Consider the following 27,426-nt stretch of genomic DNA (forward strand, 5'->3'; position numbering starts at 1 on the left):
CAGAAACACACAAGGAGATAAGCATAAGTAGCTGGATGGGTTTGGGGATCTAAACTCAAGGAATGAACATTTTAAAATGCCTCAAAGCAAGAATACACCAGATCATAGTAAAAGGGTGCTCCTGATCATCCCATAAACCATAGACTGAAAGCTAAAAATAAGCAGGTGATATGGCTCAGTGGGTAAATAAGCTTGGCAATGTGAATTTAACCCCAGAACTCGAATAAAGGTGGAAGGACAAATACACAAGCCATTGCATACAAGTCCACACACACATTATACACACACTAACAATAATGCAAATATTTTTATTAAAAAAATCTAAGGGGGGGCTGGAAAGATGGCTCAGTGGTTAAGAGCATTGCCTGCTCTTCCAAAGGTCCTGAGTTCAATTCCTAGCAACCACATGGTGGCTCACAACCATCTGTAATGAGGTCTGGTGCCCTCTTCTGGCCTGCAGACATACACACGGACAGAATATTGTATACATAATAAATAAATAAATATTTAAAAAAAATCTAAGGGACGGTGAGATGATTCAGTGGATAAAGGCGCTTGCCACCAGGCCAGGTGACCTGAGTTTGATCCCTGGAACCTACATGGTAGAAGGAAAAAAATGACTCCCCTACTTCCCCAAGTTATCCTCTGACCTCCACGCATATGGCATGATATACACAGAAAAAGGTGGGAGGGAGAATGAATAAATATATTTAAAATGTTTGCTTCCCAAGAAGGAATCCATGCTCAGTACTTCAAACCCAACTGAAAACACATAGGGAAATCTAGATCTGGTGTCAGAAAAGAGTCTTACTACTGTTGTTTAGTTAAATTAGCATATATGATGTCAAAATATGTTCTAAAATTAAACTTGTATTCATAGGCAAATATTATTCTCAGCTTTAACCAGAGAAGCTTCTCTTTACAGTGAATAGCCATTAATACAGAGATGCACAGCTGTTCAGAGAAAGAAAGAGTGATGACTTGGCTAGCCCTTAACAGGATGCTTATACCACCTCCTCTAAGGCTCAGGAAACACTACAGAAGGATCAAAGAATTTTAGAGCCAAGGATAGGGAAAAGGTCATCTCTAGGCATGACACAGTCATTGCTTTATGATGAACTCAGCATCTGAAGTTAACCTATACAGAGTCTGCACAAGATAGCCCTGTCAACAATCAGCCACTGACGGAGGAGAACTCATGGAGCCCTACTTTGAAATGAACTATTGACTACTGATAATTGTGAGCCCACTGAGCTCCAATGAATAGCTCTAAAGTCATGGTCACACAGATGGCCCTGGTTAAGCTCAATAGGACACGAGACAAAACAAAAGACATAAATTTGGGAAAGGGATTTGCAGGAAAGACATGGGGTTGGCAGAAGTAGGATAGCGATGAGAAAGGGTGTGTTGAGAATGGTTAGAATGCATTATTTATATACATGTAGGAAGAGGTCAAAGAACATATTAAACAAAATAAATTTTTAATTTTAAATGAAAATGCTGTTAATGCAAGCATTTAGACTTGTGATCACCTATTCACAAGTCCTAAGTTTGACTCCCAGCACCCACATGGCAGCTCACAACTGTCTACAACTCCAGTTCCCAGGAACTGGATACCCTCTTCTAGCCTCCGCTGGCACTTGCACTTACACAAATAAACACACACATAATTAATAATACAATAAATCTTTAAAAGTGTATATCCAATGCAGTATTGATATAAGAATAAGCATACAGGTCAACAGAAGAGAGTCTGAAAAGCAATGCTTAGAAGTCAGGTGATTCCCAGAAAGTGGAAAGATCTCCCATGCTCTTGGGTAGGTAGAATTAACATAGTAAAAATGGCAATCTTACCAAAAGCAATCTATAGATTCAAGGCAATGCCCATCAAAATCTCAGCAAAATTCTTCACAGACCTAGAAATAATGGTACTCAACTTCATATGGTAAAGCAAAAAAATCCAGGATAGTCAAAACAATTCTGTACAATAAAGGAACTTCTGGAGCATCACAATCCCTGACTTCAAACTCTACTACAGAGGCTACAGTACTGAAAACAGCCTGGTATTGACATAAAACAGACAGGAGAACCAATGGAACTGAATCAAGGACCCGGATATTAATCTACACACCTACAAACACCTGATTTTTGTTTTGTTTTGTTTTGTTTTGAGACAGGATTTCTCTGTAACTTTGGAACCGAACACCTGATTTTGACAAAGAAGCAAAAATATATAAAATGGAAAAAAGAAAGCATATTTAACAAATGGTGCTGGCATAACTGGATATCAACATGTAGAAGAATGAAGATAGATCCATATCTATCACCATGCACCAAACTCAAGTCCAAATGGATCAAAGACCTCAACATAAAGCCAGACACACTGAACCTCATAGAAGAGAAAGTTGGAAGTATACTTGAATGCATTGGTACAGGAGACCACTTCCTAAATATAACCCCATTAGCACAGAAACTGAGAGAAACAATTAATGTAACGGTGTAAACAAATGCAGACAGATTGTAACGAATGCAGACAGCTTTAATGGGGAAATAGACTTACAGAACCGTTCTGGCGGAGACCAGGAAAGCAGAAGCAAGTGCTGCGAGCATGCTCGCCAGATTTATAGGTAAACATTAGCCCGAGGCGAACACGCCCCCTAAGGGGTGGGACTTATCCCTACAAATTAATAAATGGGACTTCCTGAAACTGAAAAGCTTCTGTAAATCAAAGGACACAGTCAATAAGACAAAATGGCAGCCTACAGAATGGGAAAAGATCTTCACGAATGTAGTAATATGAGCGGCGGGGCTGCGTTCCCAGCACCCCAGCTGCCTGCTCGGCTAGCTTATGCCCCTAAATAACAACATGGACACTGTATTCTTTTAATAACTGCTTGGCCCTTTAGCTCTAGCCCTTACAGGCTAATTCTCACATCCCGATCAACTCATCTCTAATAATCTGTGAGCACGGGTCTTACCGGCAAAGGTTCAGCATGTCTAACCTGGCAGCTTGCTTCATCGCGTGCATCTGCCGGGGGGGGGGGGACATCTCTTCTTGGCTAACTCTCACACCTGGACTAGCCCATTTCTAATATATGTAGCACAACTAGGTGCACTTACCGGGAAGATTCTAGCCTAAGTCCATCCTAGGTCGGAGCTTCACGGCGTGTATCATCCTTGGAGCGGGGAGCATGGCATCCCTCTCTGAGGCGTCTGCTCCCGAGAGGAGAGCTGTGGAGTCTGAGCTCACTCCTCTTCCTCCCAGCGTTCTGTTCTGTTTACTCCTCCCACCTATCTTCTAACCAATAAAATGGGCCAAGGTAGTTCCTTTATTAGCCAATGACCTTCCTCCATCACACGAAGCCCACATCAGACACAGGGTTGATCTCCAAAATGTACAAAGAATTCAAGAAATTTGTCATCAAAAGAACAAATAATCCAATAAAAATGGTGTACAGACCTAAACAGAGAACTCTCAACAGAGGACTCTAAAATGGCTGAAAGACATTTAAGTAAATGTTCAACATCCTTATATATCAGATAAAACAACTCTGAGATTCCATCTTACAACTGCAAGAATAACCAAGATCCAAAACACTGATGACAACTTATGCTGGAGAGGATGTGAAAGTAAAGGGAACAGTCCTGCATTGCTGGTAGGAGTGCAAGCTGGTACAACCCCTTTGGATGTCAGTGTGGCGATTTCTCAGAAATTTAGAAAACAACCTTTCTCAAGACTGAGCAGTACCACTTTTGGGTATATACCCAAAGGATGCTCAATTGTACCACAAGGACATGTGCACAACTATGTTCATAGCAGCGTTGTTTGTCATATCCAGAACCTAGAAACAACCTAAATGCCCCTTGACTAAAGAATGGATAAGGAAAACGTGGTACATTTACACAATGGAGTACTACATAGCAGAAAAAATAATGACGTCTTGAAATTTGCAGGAAAATGGATGGAGCTAGAAAACATCATATTGAATGAGGTAACCCAGACCCAGAAAGACAAGCATCACATGTACTCACTCATAAGTGGTTTTTAAACATAAATCAAAGAAAATCAGCCTATAATTCATAAACCCAGAGAACTTAGACAACAATGAGGACCCTAACAGAGATATACATAGATCTAATCTACATGGGAAGTAGAAAAAGACAAGATCTCCTGAGTAAATTGGGAGCATGGGGACCATGACAGAGGGTTGAAGGGGAGGGGATAGGAAGGAAGGGGAGTAGAGAAAAATATATAGCTCAATAAAATCAATTTAAAAAGATAAAATAAATTTTTTAAAAAAGAAGTAAGACAATTCTCAACAAAGGTTCCAAGGCGGGGTAACAGAAAATGAAGTGCATTTTCTTTCACAAATGGTTCTAGGAAAACTGGAATCCAAATATAAAGAGATTAACTCAGGCCTTTACTTCACACTTTATGCAAAAATAAAGTAAATATGAATTATGAATCTGAATAAAAGCTAAAATGATGAAACTTAGGACACAGATAAAGTGTTTAAAGCTTGGGTTAGACAAAGATTTCTTAGATATGATTGATAAGAAGGAGGAATGACAGAACTACAATTTACCCAAATTCAAACTTCGAGCCTGGTGTAGTAGCACATTCTGTAATTCTTGTACTCTGTTAGTCAATATTTTCATTTCAACTGAGTAATGAAAACAGACAGAAAAGAAAGAGCCAACCTGAAAAAAAGTTTCTATCATCTGGAACTCTCTTTTCTATTATAAATTAAAAAATTATGATAGTAATTAGACTAAGTAAGTCTTAAACATTCCAAATTGCACTGACAACTAATCTACACAATAACTATAGCCACTGTGATTAACTCTCCCACTCTAACAGAGCTCTTTCTTTAAAACTTGTATCCTTATAAATGTTCCTTTCCTGACCATCATTTACTTTCTTTACCATGAAACAGACTGGAATCTTTTTGTTTCTACTTCCTTTCTATAATATATGCCAGTCCAGGGATGTCAGCCCATGATAGATACTCTTATTGAATTTGCATATTCATGAGTGTGTGTGTGTGTGTGTGTGTTCACGCGCATGTGTGTATTCTGTCTTATTTTATTTTAAACTGTTCTCTTGGGATCAGAATTGTATCAGTGCAGCAGGGCAAAAGAAACGGGAGCCACACCCCTCACAAGGCTGGATCCTCACAAAGAGAAACAGAAAGACTGCCCGTCAACATCCCTTTGACCTTGCTATCACAAGTGGTGTTATGTCATTTTTTAAAGTCCTTATCAGACAAATTAGTTTTTTTTAAAAAAAAAGTAAATGGAATTAAATTTAAAAATGGTCAATCCCATCATTTACTGTATACTTTTCTTATTTGAAAAAAGAAAACTATCCTTTTTCATTTTACATACCAATGCCATTTCCCATTCCCTCCCCTCATCCTGTTCCCTCCACCTTCCCCCACTCCACTCCCACCCTCATTCACTCCCCAGAGAGGGTAAGGCACATTGCTTTGAGGAAGGACCAAGACCCTCCCTACTATATCTAGGCTGAGCAAGGTATTCATCCAAAGAGAATTGGTTCCAAAAAGCCAGAACAAGCAGTAGAGATAAATCCTGGTCCTACTGCCAGTGGCCCCTCACTCTGCCCCAGCCATACAACTGTCACCCACATTCTGAGCACCTAGTTTGTTCCTATGTTGTTGGTTCCCTTCCTCTCCAGCCAGAGTTGGTGAGCTCCAAATAGCTCAGGTAAGCTATTTCCGTGGGTACTCCCATCATGGTCTTGACCTCTTTGCTCATATTCTCACTCCTCCCACTCTTCAACTAGATCTTGGGAGCTCAGTCCAGTGCTCAGATGCAGGTCTCTGCCTCTGTTTCCATCAGTTGCTGAATGAAGGTTCTATGGTGACATTAAAGATATTCATCAGTCTGACTAAGGGCAAGCCCAGTTCAGGCACCCTCTCCACTATTGCTTAGGGTCTTGCCTGTGGTCATCCTTGTGGATTCCTGGGGATTTCTCTAGTGCCAGGTTTCTTGCTAGCCCCATAATGGCTCCCTCTTTCCTTGTTCTCCATCTATGTCCTTCCCCATCTTGACTACCCCGTTCCTTCAAGTTCTCCTCCCCCTCCCCTTTTCTACTCCTCTTCCCTTTCCACCCTCCCTTTTACCCCAATCCCCATGGTCCTGCTGTGGGAGCACATTCCACTTCTTCAGCCAATAGCCTTTAATATACTAGCCCATTTGGGAGTGGTCTCTGATAATCTAAAAGCAGTTGTAAAGCATGCACTGCTCTCTGGCTTCTGGCTCCTGCTTCTGGCTGATAGACTCTGTGCCTGTTCACACAGAGAACTGTTATCTAGGACAGTGATCTGTAAGTTTTTCCCATAAATAAATAATCTTTTATTATTCATAGTTCTGAACTAATGTGGGATTATTTTGTGACTTCCATCTTTATCTGGCGCCCAACCATTTGGGCTCTGCTGCAAACTGCCGGGTTCACTGGGAAGAAATAAAGAAAGAAATTACAGTCTTCCTTGAATTCAATTAAATTGAAGGCACAACATATTCAAACCTATGGGACATTATGAAAGCTGTGCTAAAAGGAAAGTTCATAGCACTAAGTGCCCACATAAAAGAAAACAGAGAAAGCTCACATTAATGACTTAACAGCACACCTGAAAGCTCTAGAAAAAAATAAGCACACTCACCCAGGAGGAGTAGAAGGCAGGAAATAATCAAATTGAAGGTTGAAATAAACAAAATAGAAACACAGAAAACAATCCAAAGAATTAATGAAACAAAGAGCTGGTTCTTTGAGAAAATCTACAAGATTGTCAAACCCTTATCCAAACTAATCAAAAAGCCAAGAGAGAACACCCAAATTAACAAAACCAGAAATAAAAACGGGAACATAACAACAAACACTGAGGAAATTCAGAGAATCATTAGGTCTTACTACAAAAACCTGTACTCCACAAAATTTGAAAATGTAAAAAAAAAAAAGGACAATTTAAATTAAATGAAAATCAGGTGAGCAATTTAAAAAGCTGCAAGAACAATAATCAACTTTATATGGAAAAAAAAAACAGGATAGCCAAAATAATCCTATACAATAAAGAAACTTCTGGAGCTATTACCATCCCTGATATCAAGCTCTATTACAGAGCTACAGTTATGAAAACAGCTTGGTATTGGCATAAAAACAGAGACATTAACCAACGGAATCAAATTGAAGACATGGATATTAATCTACACACCTATGAACACCTGATTTTTGACAAAGAAGCTAAAATTATACAATTGAAAAAAGAAAGCATCTTCAACAAATCGTGCTGGTATAACTGGATGTCAACATGTAGAAGAATGAAAATAGATTCATATCCATCACCATGCATAAAACTCAAGTCCAAATGGATTAAAGACCTCAATATAAATCCGACCACCCTGACCCTGATAGAAGAGGAAGTAGGAAGTAACGTTCAATGCGTGGGCACAGGAGACCACTTCCTAAATATAACCACAGTAGCTCAGACACTGAGAGCAACAATAAATAAATGGAACCTCCTGAAACTAAAAAGCTTCTATAAGACAAAATAAGACAAAAAGGCATCCTTCTAAATGGGAAACATATAAAGAATCAAGAAATAATACAGTAAAATTCTAAATAACCCAATTTAAAAATGGGGCCCTGATCTACACAGAATTCTCAACATTAGAATTTCATATGGCCAAAAGATACTTAAGGAAATGTTCAACTTCCTTAGCTTTCAGGGAAATGCAAATCAAAACAACTCTGAGATACCATCTTACACCTGTCAGAATGGCTAAGATCAAAAACACTAAGGACAGCTTATATTGGAGAGGATGTGGAGTAAGTGGAACATTCATCCATTGCTGGTGGGAATGCAAACTTATACAACCACTTTAGAAATCAGTATGGCGGTTTCTTAGAAAATTGGGAATCAACCTACCTCAGGATCCAGCAATACCACTCTTGGACATACACCTAAAAGATGATCAATCATACTACAAAAGTATTTGTTCAACTATGTTCATAGCAGCATTATTTGTAATACCCAGAACCTGGAAACAACCTAGATGCCCCTCAACTGAAGAGTGGATAAAGAAATTGTGGCACATTTACACATTAGAGTACTACTCAGTGGTATAAAACAATGACAACTTGAATTTTGCATGCAAATGGATGGAATTAGAAAACACTATCCTGAGTGAGGTAACCCAGGTCCAAAAAAATGAATATTGTATGTACTCACTCATTAGTGGAGTCTATCCATAAACAAAGGACACTGAGCCTATAGTTCATGATCCTAGAGAAGTTAAGTAATAAGGTGAAACCAAAGAAAAACATATATAGACCCTGGAAATTAGAAACAGGCAAGATCACCTGACAAAATTGGGAGCAGGGGGTAGAAGGAAAGGGAGAAGGGGAGGAAGGGGGAATAAGGGAAGGGCTGAGGAGAACTTGAGGGAATGGGATAGTGGAGATGGGGGAAGAACAGATATGAGAGTAAAGAAAGAGATATCTTGATTAATGGAGCCATTATGAGATTCACAAGAAACCTGGCTCTAGAAAAATTCTCAGGAATTCACAAGGATGACCCCAGCTAAGACCCTAGGCAATAGAGGAGAGGGTTCCTGAATTGGCTTTGCCCTGTTGTCAGACTGATGATTATCTTAATCATCACCATAGAACCTTCGTCTAACAGATGAAACAGAGGCAGAGACCCACATCAGAGCACTGGACTGAATTCCCAAGGTCCAGCTGAAGTATGAGAGGAGTGAGAATATGAGCAAAGACGTCAAGACCATGAGGGGTTCATCCACTGAGACAGTTTGCTTGAGCTAATGGGAGCTCACCAACTCCAACTGGACTGGGAATGACCAAGCATAGGATCAAATTAGTTCCTCTGAATAAGGTTGACAGTTGGGGCAGACTGAGTGGCCACTGACAATGGCACTGGGATTTATCTCTACTGCATGTACTGGCTTTTTGGGATCCTATTTTCCTTGGATGTATGCCTTGCTCAGCCTAGATGTAGTAGGGAGGGCCTTGGACTTTCCACAGGGCAAAGTGCCTTACCCTCTCTTAGGCTTAGAGGGGGTGGGGTGGGAGGGTGTGTGGAGGGACTGGGAGGAGGGGAGGGAGTGGGAATTTGGATTGGTATTCATTAAAGTAATAAAAAAGAAAAGGGGATAATAATATTGGATACTTGTGAGCTATTATTTATGGACAATTTACATTGGTATAGTTTTTGTATATTGATACAGGTTCAAAATATATTTAAATTGTTCACTTGGTATTGATTAAATTTTGGTATGTGGTACCTATCCAGAAAATTGTCCATTTCTTTTTACATTTACAATTTTGTGGAATACAGATTTTTGTAGTAAGAACTAATGATTGTCTGGATTTCCTCCTTGTCTGTTGTTATTTCCCCTTTTCATTTCTGATTTTGTTAATTCGGATGTTCTCTCTCTGCCTTTTGATTAGTTTGGATAAGGGTTTGTCTATCTTGTTGATTTTCTCAAAGAACCAGCTCTATGTTTCATTGATTATTTGTATTGTTTCTTTGTTTCTATTTTATTGATATCAGCCCTCAATTTGATTATTTCCTGTCATCTACTTCTTGGGTGAGTCTGCTTCTCTTTGTTTTAGAGCTTTCAGGTTTGCTGTTAATTCACTAGCGTAAGATTTCTCCACTTTCTTTATGTATGCATAATGCTATGAACTTTCCTCTTAGCACTGTTTTCATAGTGTCCCATACCTTTGGTTACATTGAATTTGTATATTATTGTGACTTCAATTTTAGTAGTAACAGGAATTAGGTATTGACATAACAGGTCTTGAAAGTTGTATGGAGAAAAGCAACCTCATAGATATACTTGAAAAAAATATTAATCCTATAGCTCCTGGGGAACAGACAAGAGTAGAAACTACTATAGTAGCCTCCTGGGCAACTAGCAATGGGAAATGAACAAATGCAGGCATCAACAAGAACCAATATGATTTGACTTCAAAAATTGTATCAGTGTTTTGCCATCTACTTCAACAGCCCTGCATTCTCTCTGCCTACACATTTACTGATCATTCTCACTTGCAAGTGCCCACATTCAGTATCCTTCTCTCAATCACATGTCACATGATATTAACTGGAAGAGTGAGAGTCATATCCATATTCCTCTTGGGATTCTGACAATGCCAAGCATGCAGTAAGCACTCATTAAATACTGATAGAATAAATACAACACTCTCCCTGACAACCAACAATAAAGGTTATAACAATTTTCAGAAAATTCTATAAGCTCCTACATATACCAAAATTACATTGCATTGTGGTTTCCTTTGGCTCACAAACTTTAGTCATGAGCTTAATGTTCAACAATAAAAAATGGCTAAATGAACAACATTAATTAACAAAGGTCAGATTAATAAAATGTAATAACATAGTTTTGAATTGACCAGTGAGATAGTGGCCTGAGCAGCAGTTTTCTGGAAAGTGCTCATGCAAGCTTCTGAGGGCCTGCTGTGTGCACCTGTTCATAGCCCCATATTCAGTGACACATCATTAGGCATGAAAGCATCCAGGGCAGGAGTGTTTGCACTATAAAATTTGGCAAATGACAGGTTTTAAACATTTACCAGTATATTGTTATATGTAGACAGCAATGATCAATTGATGATAAAAATTATTATTTGAAAACTTGAGGGGGATCGCTATCACATTACATGAAGAAGGCTAATACTATAAGAACTAATTAATGAGGCAAACAATCCCAATTAGAAAGGCATTAAATATCAAGAATCTCCTAATATGGAACAGGAAAATACACAGCATCACTAGGAAATATTCTTGTTAAACAAATTTGATTCTAATCAAGCCTAAATATACCTACTAGTTCATAGGAAATAAAGCAGATGGAAGAATAAGTAAACAGCCAAAACCCTGAAATTGGAAGTCAAGAGGATAAGTGACTTTTTATGAATGAATGATTGTATGATGAATGAATGAATGAATGAATAAACAAGTATAAAGGAAAAATGATAAGGAAGAAACCTACCAATTAAGGGATAGATTATCAAAACAAGAATAAATGCACATATAGTCATAAGTTTGAATCTTGATTTGAACAAGCCACTACAAAAAGACATACTTGGGAGAAATCAGAAAACTAGATGAATAATAAATGATATTTATAAACTATTGCTGATTTTATTAATTAGAAGGGGAATAGAAGGGAAGTAGAGGGAGGAGAGGAATGACAAAAGAATGTAGTAGGGGGTGAATATGAGTAAATTACAGTGATTTGCATAGACAAAAAGTCAGTGAAACACATTAATTTATATATAAACAAAAATTTTTAAATAATTCAACAACCAACAAATAATAATAAAAACAAAAGCTCTCTCTCACACATACACAAAGTCTTATAGGGATTATATAATATTTATACTTAGGATTGTAGCAAAATAGTATATGGAAAGGGTTCACTAAATTTGAAATTTTCCATAATATAGTTTTTAAATAAAGTAGCCAATGTACAGGATATATGTATAAAAGAAAAACCAAAACTATCAGTATAGACATGGGTATATCTTTAGGAAATAACATTATCATGAAAAAGTGATAAAGAAAACATTCATACTAGGGTCTCAAGTATTTTAAAGACATAAACCCTGAAGTCAATTTCATATAGACACATATACATTCACAAATGTACTACCAAATGTCAGTGGCCTGAGGTAAGGTGGCACACGGCACTTGGTGGGGGATGAGGTCAAGAAATGGATCTGGGTGGCAGTGGCACATGCATTTAATCCCAGCACTTGGAAGACAGAGGCGATCTCTGAGTTCGAGATCAGCCTGATCTACAGAGTGAATTCTAGGACAGTCAGAGCTACATAGAAAACCTCGTCTCAGGAGAAAAACAAAACAGAAACAAGAAAAGGAGGAGAAACAGGCTCATGTTTAAATTGTACATCCAAGAAAGAATTTGTCTACTACTGAAATGAGTCTTTATGTACATTTTCAAAAGGGTGCTCACTCTTAACTATTCTCCAGAGATTATGGTCCTGTTCCTCCCCTACAAGCCCTCCTAAAAGTATTCACCAGCCAGGAATCTCCATAAAACCTGAAAGTAGACAAAGAGAATGCACCCTGCTCAGCAGCAGCACCGCCTTAACCCCTGTCTTGGCAAAGACTGTTAAATCCCCAGGCTTTTACCTTCTACAGGCCCAAACTGGAGCACTTTGTTAATAGAGAAAGGTGCACAGAATTTGTTGGAGAAGAAACTATCTTCTAAATAAAGACAGATGGGAATGAGAAAAGGCAAAAGAATCCAAGGACAGACAGTGCACTGGCCCATACTCTGCAAAGTATGCTTTCATCTCTATGTTCATGCTGAGTCCTGGCACAGCTCAGCTCAGAAACAACCTGGACTATTCTCCTACCTCTGAAAAGTTTCATCTAGGCCAATGTCCAAATGTACTTCTTGTTGTTTACATGAACTTCTAGACTTCAAATCTCATGCCAAAGGAACACTAGGCTGCAGCCAACACGTTTTATAATCTCTCAAGTACTGAAACCCTCAAAAAGGTTGATTAATGCTCTGTCAATATAAATTCCGGCTGTGTTAGTTCTTAGAGCAAATCCTCTAAGACAAGTAAGATCAGCTCCAAAAGCAAGAATTCCAATCTGGAAAACTAGAAGGGACCCCTTAGCTCTTCAAAACAGGTGGGTCACTGACAGTCAAAGACCTGAGTCTCCGTGAAGGGCTGGGAAAGCAATGTGAGGTGAATGAGGAAAAGAAGAAACAGCTTGATGTCTCCTGTACTACTTCCATCACAGGGAGCTCAGCAAACACTCCTATGAAATATTTGATTGAGCAGATGAAATGGGGAAGGCAAGCAGAGAAGACAGAAGAGAAATAGGGCCCCCTTTGCTACTGCAAAACAGGGCCCCTGGCATTAGAGCATATAGTTAAGATCCTAGTTTTAACTGCTACTGGCTCATCGGCCTTTGACAAACTTGCACTCGTATCTATATCTGTAAAATGAGGAGGAAACAGTACCTATCTTGCAGGGTTACTATAAATTTGAAGATAATGTACACAAAATGCTTTAAATGTGTCCTCTGTATGGTGACACAAATTCTTGTCATTCATAACTATTATATCTGGTGGTAGGCAGTGGTGAAGTGAAAAACCCAGAAATATAAATAGGGAAGTCTGACTTAAGACAAAATGCCCACTTCATAGATAAAGAATATATTACTTGATAAATGATCCTAGAGCAATTATTTCATACACAAGAGAAAAATTTAAGCTGAAATAATCTAACAGTCAATAATGATCCTACTGGTGTCTTCCAAACACTAAAAGATGATAAAAAGTTTCATCTTTAAATTGTCAGCAGCTAAAAGATTATTAGCTAAGCTTTTAGGAGCCAATAATAAGCACGTGACCCACCTCACTATGTTAACTTCATAATAAGATGTGTACAGACAAAAATTCAGTGAGTTACAAAATTCATGATAAAAAAAACTTGTCAACTGTATTTCTATACATTATCTAGCAGTTGAAGGCTTTGAAAATGAATTTTCCTTGTAAAGTTTATTTAGAATAGAATGAATCAAAAAGAACGAAGTTTCTAGAAATAAATTTAATAATATAAGATCTGTATGCTTATAAAATAAAAGACACTACTAAAGCCGGGAGGAAGTGGCACATGCCTTTAATCCCAGCACTCGGGAGGCAGAGATTTGTGAGATCAAGGCCAGCCTGGTTTACAAGAGTAAGTTCCAGGACAGCCAGGCTACACAGAGAAACATTGTCTCAAAAAAAAAAGACACTATTGACTTAATGAGCAAGTACATACCATGTTCATCTTTCTGGGTCTGGGTTACCTCACTCAGTTCCATCCATTTGCATGCAAATTTCAAGATGTCATTGTTTTTTACCACTGAGTAGTACTCTAATGTGTAGATGTGCCACACTTTCTTCATTCATCTAGGTTGTTTCCACGTCCTGGTTATTACAAATAATGCTGCTATGAACATAGTTGAGCAAATGTCCTTGTAGTATGATTGAACATATTTTGGGTATATGCCCAAGAGTGGTATTGCTGGGTCCTAAGGTAGGTTGATACCCAGACCCAGAAAGATGAACATGGTATATACTCACTCATAAGTGGATACTGGCTGTAAAGCCTATAGTCCATGATCCTAGAGAAGCTAAGTAACAAGATGAACCCTAAGAAAAAACATACATAGATCCATCTGGAAAGTTGAAACAGACAAGTTTGCCTGATAAAATTGGGAACATGGCAGTTGGGGGAATAGGGAGAGCAGAAGGGGAAGAGGAGTGGAGAAGGGGAGGGGGAGAAGAACTTATGGGAATGGGATAGTCAAAATGGAGGAAGGATAGAGAAGAGAGCAAGGAAAGAGATATCTTGATTGAGGGAGCCATTATGGGGCTAGGGAGAAATCTGGCATTAGAGAAATTCCCAGGATAGCACAAAGATGACAGCAGAGCACTGAGCTGAGCTCCCAAAGTCCAGTTGAAAGTGGGAGGAGTGAGAATATGAGCAAAGAGATCAAGACTATAATGGATACACCCACTGAAACAGTTCACCTGAGCTAATGGGAGCTCACCAACTCCAGCTGGACTGGGAAGGAACAAGCATAGGATCAAACTAGGTGTTCAGAATGTGAGTGACAGTTGTATGGCTGGGACAGACTGAAGGGCCACTAGCAGTGGCACCAGGATTTATCCATACTGCGTGTACTGACTTTTTGGGAATTCTCTTTGGATGGATACCTTGCTCAGCCTAGATATCGTAGGGAGGGCCTTGACCTTCCCCAAAGCAATGTACCTTATCCTCTCTGTGGAGTGGGGGTAAGTGGAGTGGAGGAGGATGGGAGGGAGTGGGAACCGGGATTGGAATGTAAAATGAAACAAGATAGCTTGTTTTCTTTTTAAAAATTAAAATTAAAAAAGACACTATTGAAAGAAATTTAAATTTAAAAAGCAATTTAAACAAAAGCCAGTCTGTGTTTGGGGAGTAGAAGACAGTATTATTAAGACAATATTACTAACCAAACTTAATCTAAAAATTAATGAAGTTCCTAACAAAACACCAATCATATTTTTTTTTTGCAGGAACTGACAAGATAATCCTAAATTTCATATGGGAATGCTAGAGAATCAGAATAATGAAAAAAAAATCCTGAAAAAGAATAAAGTAGAGGATCTTGTAATTCCTGAAACCAAAACATTCTACAAGAGCTATGAATTAGAAGGAGAGTAGGGAGGGGTAAGAGAGAAATGTAATTAAATCACAATCTTAAAAAAAAAATTAAAGCTGGAGAGATGTGCTGGGGCAATTGTGGCTGAAAACTTGGAGTGGCCAATCAATGTCTGGTTTAACTTGAGACCCACACCACAATGAGCTCATGCCCAACCCAGACTGGATGGCCAGGAACCCCAGACTAGATACCCTAGAGACCTATGGTAGAACCAAACACTACTGGCAAAAGAATTCAAATGAAATAATTTCTACTGATATTCTGCTATACTCAGATTGGTGCCTTACCCAGTCATCATCACAGAGGCTTCCTCCAGCAGCAAAATGGGATCAGGTACAGAGACCAACAGTTAGACATTATGCAGAGAGAGAGTCTAAATTGTAGATCTCCATCTGGTCATGTCCCTGTCCCCCGCCAGCTCAGGGAACCCCATGGAAGAGTGGGAGGAAAGACTGTAAGAAATAGAAGGTATATAGGACACCAGGACAATGTGGCCCACTGAATCAACTAAGTAGGAGTCATCTAGGTTCACAGGGACTGAAGCAGCATGTACAGGGCCTGCATGGATCTGCACCAGGTTCTCTCTGTGTGATATAACTACTGGTGTTTCTGTGGGACTACTAAAAGTGAGACTTTGTGTGTCTCTGAGTCTTTTGTGTGCTCTTGGAAATCTTTTCCTCCTATTGGATTGCGTTGTTGAGCCTCAATGGCTTTTGCTTTGTCTTACTGAATCTTGTTTTTTTTTCCATGTGTGTTGTCTCTTGGAGGCTTGCTCATTTCTGAAGGGAAACAGGGGGAACAGATCTGAGGGAGAGGGGAGGTTGGGGACTAGGAGGAATAGAGAGAGGGAAGGCTATGGTCTGGATGTATTGTTTGAGGAAAAAAAATCTATTTTCAATTAAAAGAAGAAAAAGTGCAAAAGACAAACCCACAGAATGATAGAAAATATTTGTATCTTCAAACTTTAGGGAACCCTGATTGCTCTTCGAGCAGATGAGGGGGGGGGGACTTGATCGGGGGAGGGGGAGGGAAATGGGAAGCGGTTGTGGGGACGAGGCAGAAATCCTTAATAAATAAATAAATTAAAAAAAAATAAAATGGAAAAAAAAGAAACACAATTATTGGCAAAGTAAATAAGACTGAATAACAAAAAAAAGAAAAAAAAAGAAAATATTTGTATATGAAAGATCAGAAAATAAAATTATAGAATATATTCATAAAACTTACAAATCAATAATAAAAGGAAAATACCCAAATTTGAAATGCAGAAAATTTATGGATATTTATTCCAACATGACATATAGTAGATTCCCATTCATGAAGAAGCTAAAGAAAGAAAGCTATACCAAATATGTTCAGGATGTAATGAATTGGAATGGTTTGGAATCCTTATGCACTACCAGTGAAGTGGCAAATTGGTAAAGCTGCTTTGGAAAACAGTTCAAGAAATTCTCAAAATATTCAGTAGAATGTTGCCATATGAAGCAGAAATTCTACTCCTGTGTATATATCCAAGAAAAGCAAAAGCATACTTTCACGAAAACTTGAACCTGAATGATCAAAGAACTATCCAGAATTATCAAAAAGTAGAAACAACCCAAAAGTTCATCAAGAGATAAACAATAAAAATTACAGTGTGGATGAACATTGAAAACTTTAAGTTAAATGAAAGAAAAGAATGCATTTCTATTAATACAGAATGTTTAGAACACGTGTGTCCATAGAAATATAAAGTATGTTGGTGGTTACCAGGAACTAGAGGGAAGAAAGAGTAGAATGAGAAATGATTGTTAACGGGTAAAGATTTCTTTCTGGGGTGTTGAAAGTGCTCTGAAATTAGAGAGTGTGGATGTATATTTATAGTATAGTTCTATACATACACAAAGGCCACTGAACCATATACTTTTTTAAAGGTAAGTTAGACAGTGAGTGAATTATATCTTAATAATACTTCAACTTAGAAAAATACAACTGCTTAGACTAGATTTGTGTCACGAGCCTAAAATATTGGACATGGGGCAGGGATCCCATAATCCTACTAAAATTTTAAATTCTACTAAATTTCAAAGAGAAACAACTAACTCTTACAGGAAAGAGACATGAGGCAATCTGCAAGGCAGAACCGAGCAAATGTATCTTTCAGAGAACTTGAGAGAAAAGCCTGGCCTTGGAAGCATCGCTTACTTCCAAGGAGTTTCTGGCTTCTCAAGTTACAGAGAGAAATAGTCATATATAGAAAATCCAGGACAAATTTCTCCCAGCTCACCCCTAAGTAAACTTCCCAAATGAAGCCAAAGCCCTGATCTGAGCACACATGTCACAATGGAGGCTTTTGGAAGTCCTCTATTCCCCTGTCTTGAAGGGAAACAGAAAAGTAATCTGAAGCACATAGCAGCACCTGGAAGAAGGCTCCAGAATGCCTCTGTCATTTCAGCCACATTCCAGGAGGTAGCAGCAGATGCTAATAAAAATACTCTGAAATGGTAGGTAATGCTGAGATGGGTGAATTTCATCTAATTTCTTTTCCACATTGTCATTTCATTTTAAGTTACTATCTCTCAGCACCTTGGCAACACACACTGCTTTCTACCACCCTGTGGATTCCACTTTTTAAAAGAGGCTTTGCTTTAGCTTTGTTTTTTAATTCATCAATATCTTGTTTCATCTCAAGTCATCTTACTCACTTTCCCATATCCTCAGTCCTGGTTTTATAGGCAGAGCCTCCCAGATAGACTTTGTCTTAAGGAACAAAATTAGCAGAAGGAGAGACTGAAGTGATAAGGACGTAGCAGAGCAGCAAATCACAGTAGCTTGTAGCTACTGACATTCTTACATGCCTTGGATAAGAGAAGTATAGAAGTTCTCAGACAAGATGGAAAAATACCAATAAGCGGTATCTGTGATTAGTCAACAGAAGCTGGGTGAACCTTGTGAGCAGAAGAGTCACGAAGGAAGAAATAATGGTCAATAATCGTATGAAAGGATGCTTGTCCTTAGAAGGAATCAGGAAAGTTTTTGCCTAGCTCCAAAAAGATGAAGACTGAGCCATGATGGTGATGGTGTAAGGGAATACTCTCAGACAATGCTAGAAATGAGGTAAGCCAACAGGTTTGCTGCAGCTGTCTAGCATCATACATTTACAGCTAGCCAGGTGGTGGTGCACACCTTAATCCCAGCACTCAGAAGGCAGAGGCAGGCAGATCTCTGAGTTTGAGGCCAGCCTTTTCTACAGAGCAAGTTCCATGTCAGCCAGGGCAACACAGAGAACCACCATCTCAAAAACAAACAAACAAACAAAAAGTAAACATCTATAGTCGTTGATCTCAAAACTCCTACATTTAGGATTTAGCAAAAGAAAATAATCAGATGAGGAAACAAAAGTGTGGATTTGGAATCACTGATAACTTTTGCCTTGTTTGAAACTTAAGAGCAAGGTAAGATTGTGGAAGAAGAAAGGGAGATTTGTGTATATTGAAGGGAAATTCTCCATCAATACGTCATCAACTATGGTGCATCCATATCATGTATGCATTAAAAAGAGCGATACAGTTCTTCACTATGAAATAGACAAATGGCTAATTGGAAAGGACAGGACACAGAACGGCAAATGTAGTCTGATCCCGTTTATCTAAAAGGATGTCTAAAGACAAGAACAATGAAAAAACTCAGATAAGTTCCCTTCAGTGGACTTCTCTGGGAGGTTTAGTCTCTACTTAAGGCATTTCTGGTTTGTAACTTTTTTACTATTTTCTAGAATACAGAACATAATAAAATTATACATAATTCAGAAAAACTTTTGTACTTTTCTGTAAGAATGAACTAACATAGAAAAAAATTAAGTAGATGGTGGTTTGAATGAATTGTCCCCCATATTCCCAGGCATTTGGATATGTAATCCTCAATTGGTAGCCCTGTTTGGGCAGACATAGAAGTATGCCTTGCTGGAAGAAGTGTATCATGAAGGGCAGATTTTGGAGCTTAAGCGCTTGTGCCATTTCAGTTTGCTCTGTTTCCTGCTTGTAGTTTAAGTAGTGAGCTGCCAGCTCTCAGTTTGCTGCTCCGGTTGCCGTGACTGCCCACTGCCACTCTTTTCCACCACCACAGTAATGGGCTCTTCTTATTACTCTGGAATTATAAGTCCTCTGTAAATTGCCTTGGTCACCATGCTGTACCACAGCAATATAAACCAAAGACACAATCACACCACCCGATTTTTAGATCTCAGAAACATTCTATTCTTCATAAGATAAATTTAAACTGCTTCTCAAAAGTTCATTTCTGAAAGCCATTTGTGTAAGCTTGGTATACTAGCTCACACCTGTAACTCCAGCACTTGAGAGGATGATGTAGGAGGATTCCTCCACAAGTTCAAGACCAGCCTGGGACTACATAGTGATTTTGATGCTAGTGTAAACTAAACAGTAAGATCCTGTATGAAAACAAAACAAAACAAAAATTCAGTTGTGTAAACCAATTCTGAAAAAACAGTGGAATTAGGCAATGAATGCAAGATATGTCTGCTCAGCTATTTTTTTCTATGTGTGTTTTGCCTGCAAGTAGGTTTGTGAACCACACACATGCAATGTCCATGGAGGCCAGAAGAGAATGCTGGATCTCCTGGATCTAGAGTTGTAACTGGTTATGAGCATCCATGAAGGTGCTGGAAACTGAATCTAGGTCCTCTGGAACAGTAGTCGTGTTCTTAACCATTGGGTCCACTCTCTAATACCCCTTAGCTATTTTTTGGTACAACTATTAGATTTATCTAGACATACCACAGGGTTTTCTCCAAGACATTTATCAAACCAAAATATTTTCATCAAGAAATACAAGTCTTCAATGAAGATGTTAAAAGATTGCTGCCTACATTCAGAATCTCTCTAGAACAACTCTGAGATGGGAACTTGAGAATGTATTTTATTTACCTGTGGGCAAAGTGAGATGGAGCAAAAGAAAATAAAAATAGAAGGCTCGTTAACAAATGGATACTATGATAGACTAAGCTAGAGTCTGCTCACTCTGGAAGGCTTCTGAAAATCTTTCTAGAAAGAATTACAGAACTTTCCACTAACATCAAGAAGTCATGGAGCTTTCCTTGCATCACTCAAGAACATAATATCAGGGCGGCTCCTGAAACTTCCCAGCCATGAAAATATGAGCCTTGGATGTATATTAAGGTGCCTGGGCTAGACAGGGTGACATTTGCCATATGTTTTCAACTACCCAAAGTGTTACAATCCCATGGCGGCACATATTGGCATTACTTTAAAGATAAAGAAACTGAGGCACAAAGATTAGCTCACTCTCAGGCACATATACATTTCCATTCTCAGTTCTTGCAAGGGAAAGATACTGAAACAGCTCTCCAGATTATTTTAATCATCTTGCAGCCATAGTAGAGTCTTCTAGTTCCTAATCTTATAATCAAGTGAAATTTTCATAACATCATCACCCATGGCTACTCTTACCCTAGAGATGAGTCACAATGAATTTATCTCAGAATTTGGATTGAAGTATGGAGGGGGGAATTTTTATCTGATGAACTCACTGCAGGGAATCAGTTTCATAGGGAGTTTCAGATTTGAGTATATTAAAACATAATCTATAGCTTTACTATTAGTAGAATACATTATTAGAATGAGTGAAACATTCTGAGCACTGCCAGGACACTGAGATCATGCTAATGGGAAGGCCAATGAGACTCTCTGTTTTAGTAGAAAGGGGAATAATCCACACATCGCTGGCAGCCAAGTCTGCCTTGGTTTAAACTGCACACAGATTGAGAAAACATTTCAGGAAGTCATATTGATGGTTCACTTACATACACCAGTGGAAAGACCCTTGCAGCTCACCAAAGGACAACTGAGACAGTGCTATCTATGCTGTCACCAGAAGCGATGGCATGTCTCTTATGTTTTGCTCCTTGGCTTTCCTAGGACTTAGCCTACCTCACAGGAAGTAAGGGAAAGAGCAATCCTCTCTGACACCTCTCAGGCCCAATACAGTTGTAGCCTCAAAAAAAAAAATCCCAGAAACCCAAGAGCAGCCCACCCACAAGAACCCTCCACCCAAGCATTAGTCAGATTTGGAGTCTTCTGCATTGAACCCTAAGAACACATGGATATACTGCCATAGAAAATTTTGACTAGGTGCCTATCACAAGCTCTTACCCTGAAGAACCACACAATGTCTCAGGAAAATGCCAGTCATCTTATTTACAAATTACAATATAGAGAGGATAAGACGGCAGCCAAGCATACTGAGAGCTGCCTGGAGTTGAAGCATTTTTGTTCTCTTAGTAAAGAAGCACTTCATCATTCTTCCTCCTCGGCAGTGTGGGCAAGTCTCCAGACCCATATGCTATGTATCTGTCTGGGAATTTTCCTGCCCAAGAATATCACAGCAACATAAAGATTTGCATGACCAGGAAAACTGCCAGGTCTGTCTGCTCTTTTCCCTGACACACGGAGGCCTTTGCAGCAGAGACATATACTGGCTCCAGCAGGAAAGGGAAGGGCTTAGGTGGGAGGGCAGCACTTCACCTGGCACACTGGGCTGGAAGACTTTATTCAGATCCAAGGAGGAGGCTCTGGAATGGGTTTTCTGTGGCCGTGGTGGTGGGGTGGGAGGGTCCTCACCCCTTTTCATGGTCTCTTCTATGGAGGTGCTAGAGTAAGATCTGTAGCAAAATAAGGGAAGGTCAGAGGGGAAAGAGGAGAACTTTATTCCCTGAAATTGGGTTGAAATAGAAAACACCCCAAAGTCAAAATGAATGTAGAGGACAGACAAGCTGTCGAAGAGCAGCTATAAGTCCTGCTGTCCTTTAAATGTCACTGCATACAATAACTGTCCAAACTCAGCCATGACTGGGATCTTTTGCCCTTATTAAGCCATATTCCTTAATTTATACTCTTTCCAAAAGTATAAATTCCAATCTGTTTCTGGTATACTTGCTAATAAGAATAGTGTGTAAGCCTTTCAGCTTGCACACTTCTGTGTTATAGGAGAAGTGCTTCATGGTATTAACTGATTTCAAAACTTTGGTTTACTTGCAGTGTGATGGCAAGCACATATGGAGTGGGGACAGCCATGCTGTGACTAAGAACTCAAATGCAAGGGTTATGCCACAAATGACGCTTAGGAAAGAGAAACACATCAATCAGCTTCAGGGGGTTAGCTAGTCTTGCCCTGAGAAATAAGTGTTTTATGGAATTTTCAAAGCAAAGGCTTAATTTTAACCTTCTTTAAAGTGTAACAAGGCACAGCTAACTTGGTGACTTTTGACACTATAATAATGGCATTTAAAGAAAATGAAAGAAAAAGCCGGGCGATGGTGGCGCACGCCTTTAATCCCAGCACTCAGGAGGCAGAGGCAGGCGGATCTCTGTGAGTTTGAGACCAGCCTGGTCTACAAAACTAGTTCCAGGGTAGGCTCCAAAGCCACAGAGAAACCCTGTCTCGAAAAAGCAAAAAAAAAAAAAAATGAAAGAAAAGATATAATGTTGCAAACTCCAATCTGTTTCTGTTTCAGTTTTTGAGATGTTGCTTCAGTGCTCATGAAACAGAAAATAAATCTTCCTGAAGTAACAGCTAGTATATTTACTGGTAACCTACTTTTTTCTGCACTAATTTAACTTCATACTTTGGTCTTGTGATAAGGCCAGGCTCCTGATATGATTAGGAAAAGCGTGGAGGATGTGTCCATCTCTTCTATTCAAGTTCTCAGCTGATGTCATGTCAAAGCAGAAAATGACCTCTGAATCACAGATACAGCTGAGAAAGAAATTATCTTCAGGAAACTGGTTTCTGTATTTAGCTATTATAGTAGTTATTCCTGAATTAGAGTTGATCAATGGCTATTAAACCCCTTTAGTTTGGGTAATGTTTTTGACAAAGCAAAGTTTTGTTTTTAACTTTAAGTGTGTTCTTTGACCACTTCATATATGTATAAAGTGCATCAGATTATTACAGCCCACTCTCTAATTCCCCCTTCCTATTATCCCTGTTTTCGCTCAAGTCTCCTGCCCACATTTATGAGGTTTTGGGGGGGTTGTTTTTTGTTTTGTTTTTTTTTTTTTTGTTTATAAGACCCACTGTGGTTTATGTGCGTGACTGTGGGCTTGGAACCATCCATTGGTATGTAGTGAAGTCTTCAGTGGGCACACAACTATAGACAATGACGGCTCATCCTCCAGAATTTATCAGTAACCAATAGTTCAGCAGGGGAACAGTCCCATAAGGTCCAATTCATAATTAACTGTTGCTAGGCAAGAGTTTTATTTTACAAAAAGTTTCCCAAGGTTTCTCTGTGGTGACTATAGTTTTTGTTTGTCTTGTAAGGACACAATGTTTAAGACAATGGTAATAGTGGTACGTAGCATGCTCTTGGGTTGGTCCTAGTTCTGTATCTGGCCAGACAGATGAGAGAAACACAGGCAATAACAAAGGGAAAATTTCCTTAGCATTGTCAAACAGAACCAAAGAGAATTAACTTATGTGTAATAGTCTGTGTGTACACACATATACATACTTTGCCATAACCTCCTTTCCATATATGAACTTTGTGTTTATATTTTTACATAGAAAGGTACTGAATACCAGATAAGTGAGACTGTGTGGCAGGACTGTGGTCAAGTAAAACATACTGTGCAAGGAATTGGCAAATGAGAGATAAAATAACATCAGAATGTTAATTTTTCCTCTTTTCCTTTTTTCTATAAGTCCTTCCCATTTGGAAAAAATGAGAATATGGTTTGCCACTCTTCATCTCAGTAAATAGCCAGTTAGAAATGAGAAAAATGTAATCATGTAAATTGGACTAGGAGGCCAACTTCTAAAATAATAATATATAATATTTGTCTAGGCCATTACTAGTGGAGCATATGCCTTTGAGATTTTATAATTTCACTCATTTTGAGGAAATATGAACTCAACAAAAACTATATTTATGAAGCTCAATTTATGACTAATAAGGTATATATCAGTTCATTTCTGCAATTTATGGAAAGCTTTTCTTATTATAAAAAGCTAAAGAACCTGCCAATCCTTTTAAAAAACCTGACAATCCTTTTAAAAAAAAAAAAACAGAGAGTAAATATGGTCACCCTTCTTTTCTTCCTACTCAAGTAAGTTATTGCTCAAAAATATATATGAATATAGGTATTTGTGGCTTATATGAACAAGAAAAGAGAACCTCAACTCTTTGATTTACATTGAGACAGTATGTCCTTAGATTTCTTTTTTCAAAAAATTTGTTTACTTATTATCTATAGTGCTCAGCCTGCATGTGTGCCCGCAGGCCAGAAGAGGGCACCAGAAATCATTACAGTTGGTGGTGAGCTACCATGTGGTTTTCAGGAATTGAACTCAGAATAGGCAGTGCTCTTGACAACTAGGCCATCTCTCCAGTCCATGTACTTAAATTTCAAGAGCATAAAATGTGATGCGGTTTAAATCCACTTTGGGGGAGGGGGATAGAGGACCTGAAGCTGAAGGAGGAAAAAAGTCACAAAGGGTTAAAGTAAAACTCAAAAAAAAAAAAAAAACCCACATGGTAGTCTATCTTACACAGCAGCTCTACTGCATTAAAGTGGCAGCAACATTTCCTGTCTTTGGCGGACTAACTCTGTGTCTCTGTATGTCCACTCTGCTCCTCTTTTCCAGGTCTGACAACAGCCATGACTCTGCTCTCTTGATTTTTTCTCTTTTGCTCATGACTATTTTAAAAACATAAAGCTGAGAAGAGGCACTAAGAATGGCTCAAACAGATCCTAAGTAATGCTTACCTGAAGCACGGTGTCTCCTTGAAGTCATAAACATTTTCCCTTCTCTAGATTTTATGTCCCAGACTTCTTACTGCTTGGGTGTTCATATTCACAGAAACTTTGTTACCTTTTAGCCCTATTTCCCTCTTAACAGAGCTATACCCCTATTACTTATCATCCTTCCCCAACTCAATCATTTTACACAAACTACTTCCTGTCAGGGGTCCAGATAACAATAGCCACCATCTTGTAGCACTGATGCCCACAAAGGCTAAGAGGCTTTCCAGCATCACTAGATTAATCAAGGCAGGCCATTCACAAAGGAGTGAAATGACCCATGTCTTTAGATTTAAGTCTGAAGGCAGAGCAGACAGTGATTTGGGTGTGGGGTCCAGGATTGTATTCTAGGCAGGGGCAGGGCACAAAAGACATCTTAATTAAATGAAATTTAATTTAGAAATTAAATAAACACTACCTGGATCTTGGTCTTGCTTTGAGACTGTTGCAGTCCTTAGAAGTTGCTGAAACAAAAGATTATTTGTTGGTTGCTTGGGTTTTCATTTCTCTGTTAATCAGGGTGGAAGTAGCAGTTGGGCTATTACAGAACACAGCAACAAGTAAAACTGAGGTTGATGTATCCATGTGGAAAACTCAAGGGCTTCTACACTTTGATAATTCTCTGATTTTACTTTTAAAGCTAAAGGTGCAAAGAAAAGGAGAGAAATCCAGCATGTTTTCTTTCATTGAGATTGAGAGGTCATTCTCAAGTCTGAATGGATTAATGGAGACATTCCAAGATAAAAAGACAACCCACTTAAGAGGTTATCTTTTGATATAATGATAGATTCCCACCTGAGAGCTTCTTGGTATCTCCTGATAGCCTAATAATAGACTTAAAACTAGTATTCCAGGTTAGGAAGAAATAGATCTAGCTCCATATTTTCTTGAAATATATAATATTACCAGAGTTAGATGTAATGGCTAATACCTGGAATTGGATTCTAGGCCAGCCAAAGCTAATTAATGAGGCCCTGTCTCAAAAAAAAAAGTGTGTGTGCACGCAGAGCACCAAGGTCACAAGAAAGCTGAGCTCTTACAAAGAAATTAGAAGAAGGTGTGAAGCTTTTCCTCTAAGAAAATATCCCTGTCCAGTGTGGTTGCTCATGCTTATAATCCTAGCACTCAGGAAGTTCAGAGAGATCACCATGGTTTGGAGAGCAAACTGGGCTGCACAGTAAGTTCCAGAATAGCCTGGCTAAGCTACAGAGTAAGACCATATCTCAAAAACCTCCCTCCATAAAAAAGAAAGAGAAAATAGTCTTGTTTCCTTGTCTCTGTGACAGAACCAGACAAGAACTATGAAATAGAATCATTCAAACATGTTTCAACCATTCTTTTCCTCATCAAACCCAAATCAGAAGCTAATATGCTCACTACTATCACCCACAGAGCCCACTTTCCCATCAGAAGTTGTGAGGTGTAATTAGAAACTTACAAAAACATCAGTCCTCTTTTTGTGGCCCACTCATTTGTGGAAAGTGCCTTTAGAAGCTCAGAGCTCTGCTATGGTTTTGCAAACACTGCAAGTTTTCACCATAAAAATTCACAGCAAGAGTGCTGCTTATGGGGAGAATATAATTTGTTTCTTTGTTTCACATATTTATCCAAAAGAAAGTGTTTCCCTGCTCATTTACACTGCTCCAAAGATGAAAGCCTCCTCTGATAGAAAGCAGCCTAGATTGATGATGATCATTAAAACCCTTGGGTTAGACAAGCAAAGCAGAAAGGGGAGCTGAAAATTCTCATAAATGCCAGCAAGGCACAACAAAGCAAACTCCCAAGAGAAAGAGCCTCTCCTTACATGTGGTCAGCTGCATAAAAGGAGCCATTTCTCCTGACCTAAGCATTTGGCTTGCTGCAGTGAGAAAAGGCATGTTTCAGCTTCCAACTGCAATGCTGCAAGAGCCCCCTTCCCATCAACAAGAGTATGGAAATGCCAAAAAGACTGAGACTCTTCCTGTTCATATCACGACCCCACACCTGGGCAAAGAAGAACCAACACCTCCTTACCTCCTACCAACTCCAGGCAGCAAAGAACAGGGCCTCCCCTCTCTCTCTCAGTCAAAAAGATTGCCCTAGAGCTAGGAAGCCAACTGCAGTGCTGGAGGCAGGCCTGTGACCAGGCCCACCACTGTTCCTCTGTGTTCTTCTCCTTCAGGCCTCACTGCTTTCCAGAAATAATCAGTTAGCAAAAGTCCTAGCCATGTTAAAACACTGTTTCCCACACCAGCAGACCGCAGGAACCGTTAATTCCCTTGTCGTTTGTCTTTATCTTTGTGCTGGTGCAGGGATGGGTGTGG

General features: G+C 39.0%; 1 protein-coding gene across 1 annotated transcript in view; it reads right to left on the reverse strand.

Annotated features, from left to right (window-relative positions):
* Positions 1–27,426, reverse strand: part of LOC121439439 (ralBP1-associated Eps domain-containing protein 2-like) — a 208,265-nt gene that overhangs the window by 17,904 nt on the left and 162,935 nt on the right. Inside the window, exons 12-13 of the mRNA XM_041639940.1 lie at positions 25,542–25,587; positions 21,845–21,981 (exon numbers count right to left, since the gene is read on the reverse strand). Of these exons, the coding sequence (XP_041495874.1) occupies positions 21,845–21,981; positions 25,542–25,587 (183 nt within the window). The remainder of the gene's footprint in view (positions 1–21,844; positions 21,982–25,541; positions 25,588–27,426) is intronic.

The sequence above is a fragment of the Microtus oregoni genome, unplaced genomic scaffold, assembly GCF_018167655.1.
Source record: "Microtus oregoni isolate MIOR12 unplaced genomic scaffold, Mior012 000061F_ref0000440, whole genome shotgun sequence".
NCBI classification, from domain to species: Eukaryota; Metazoa; Chordata; class Mammalia; order Rodentia; family Cricetidae; genus Microtus; species Microtus oregoni.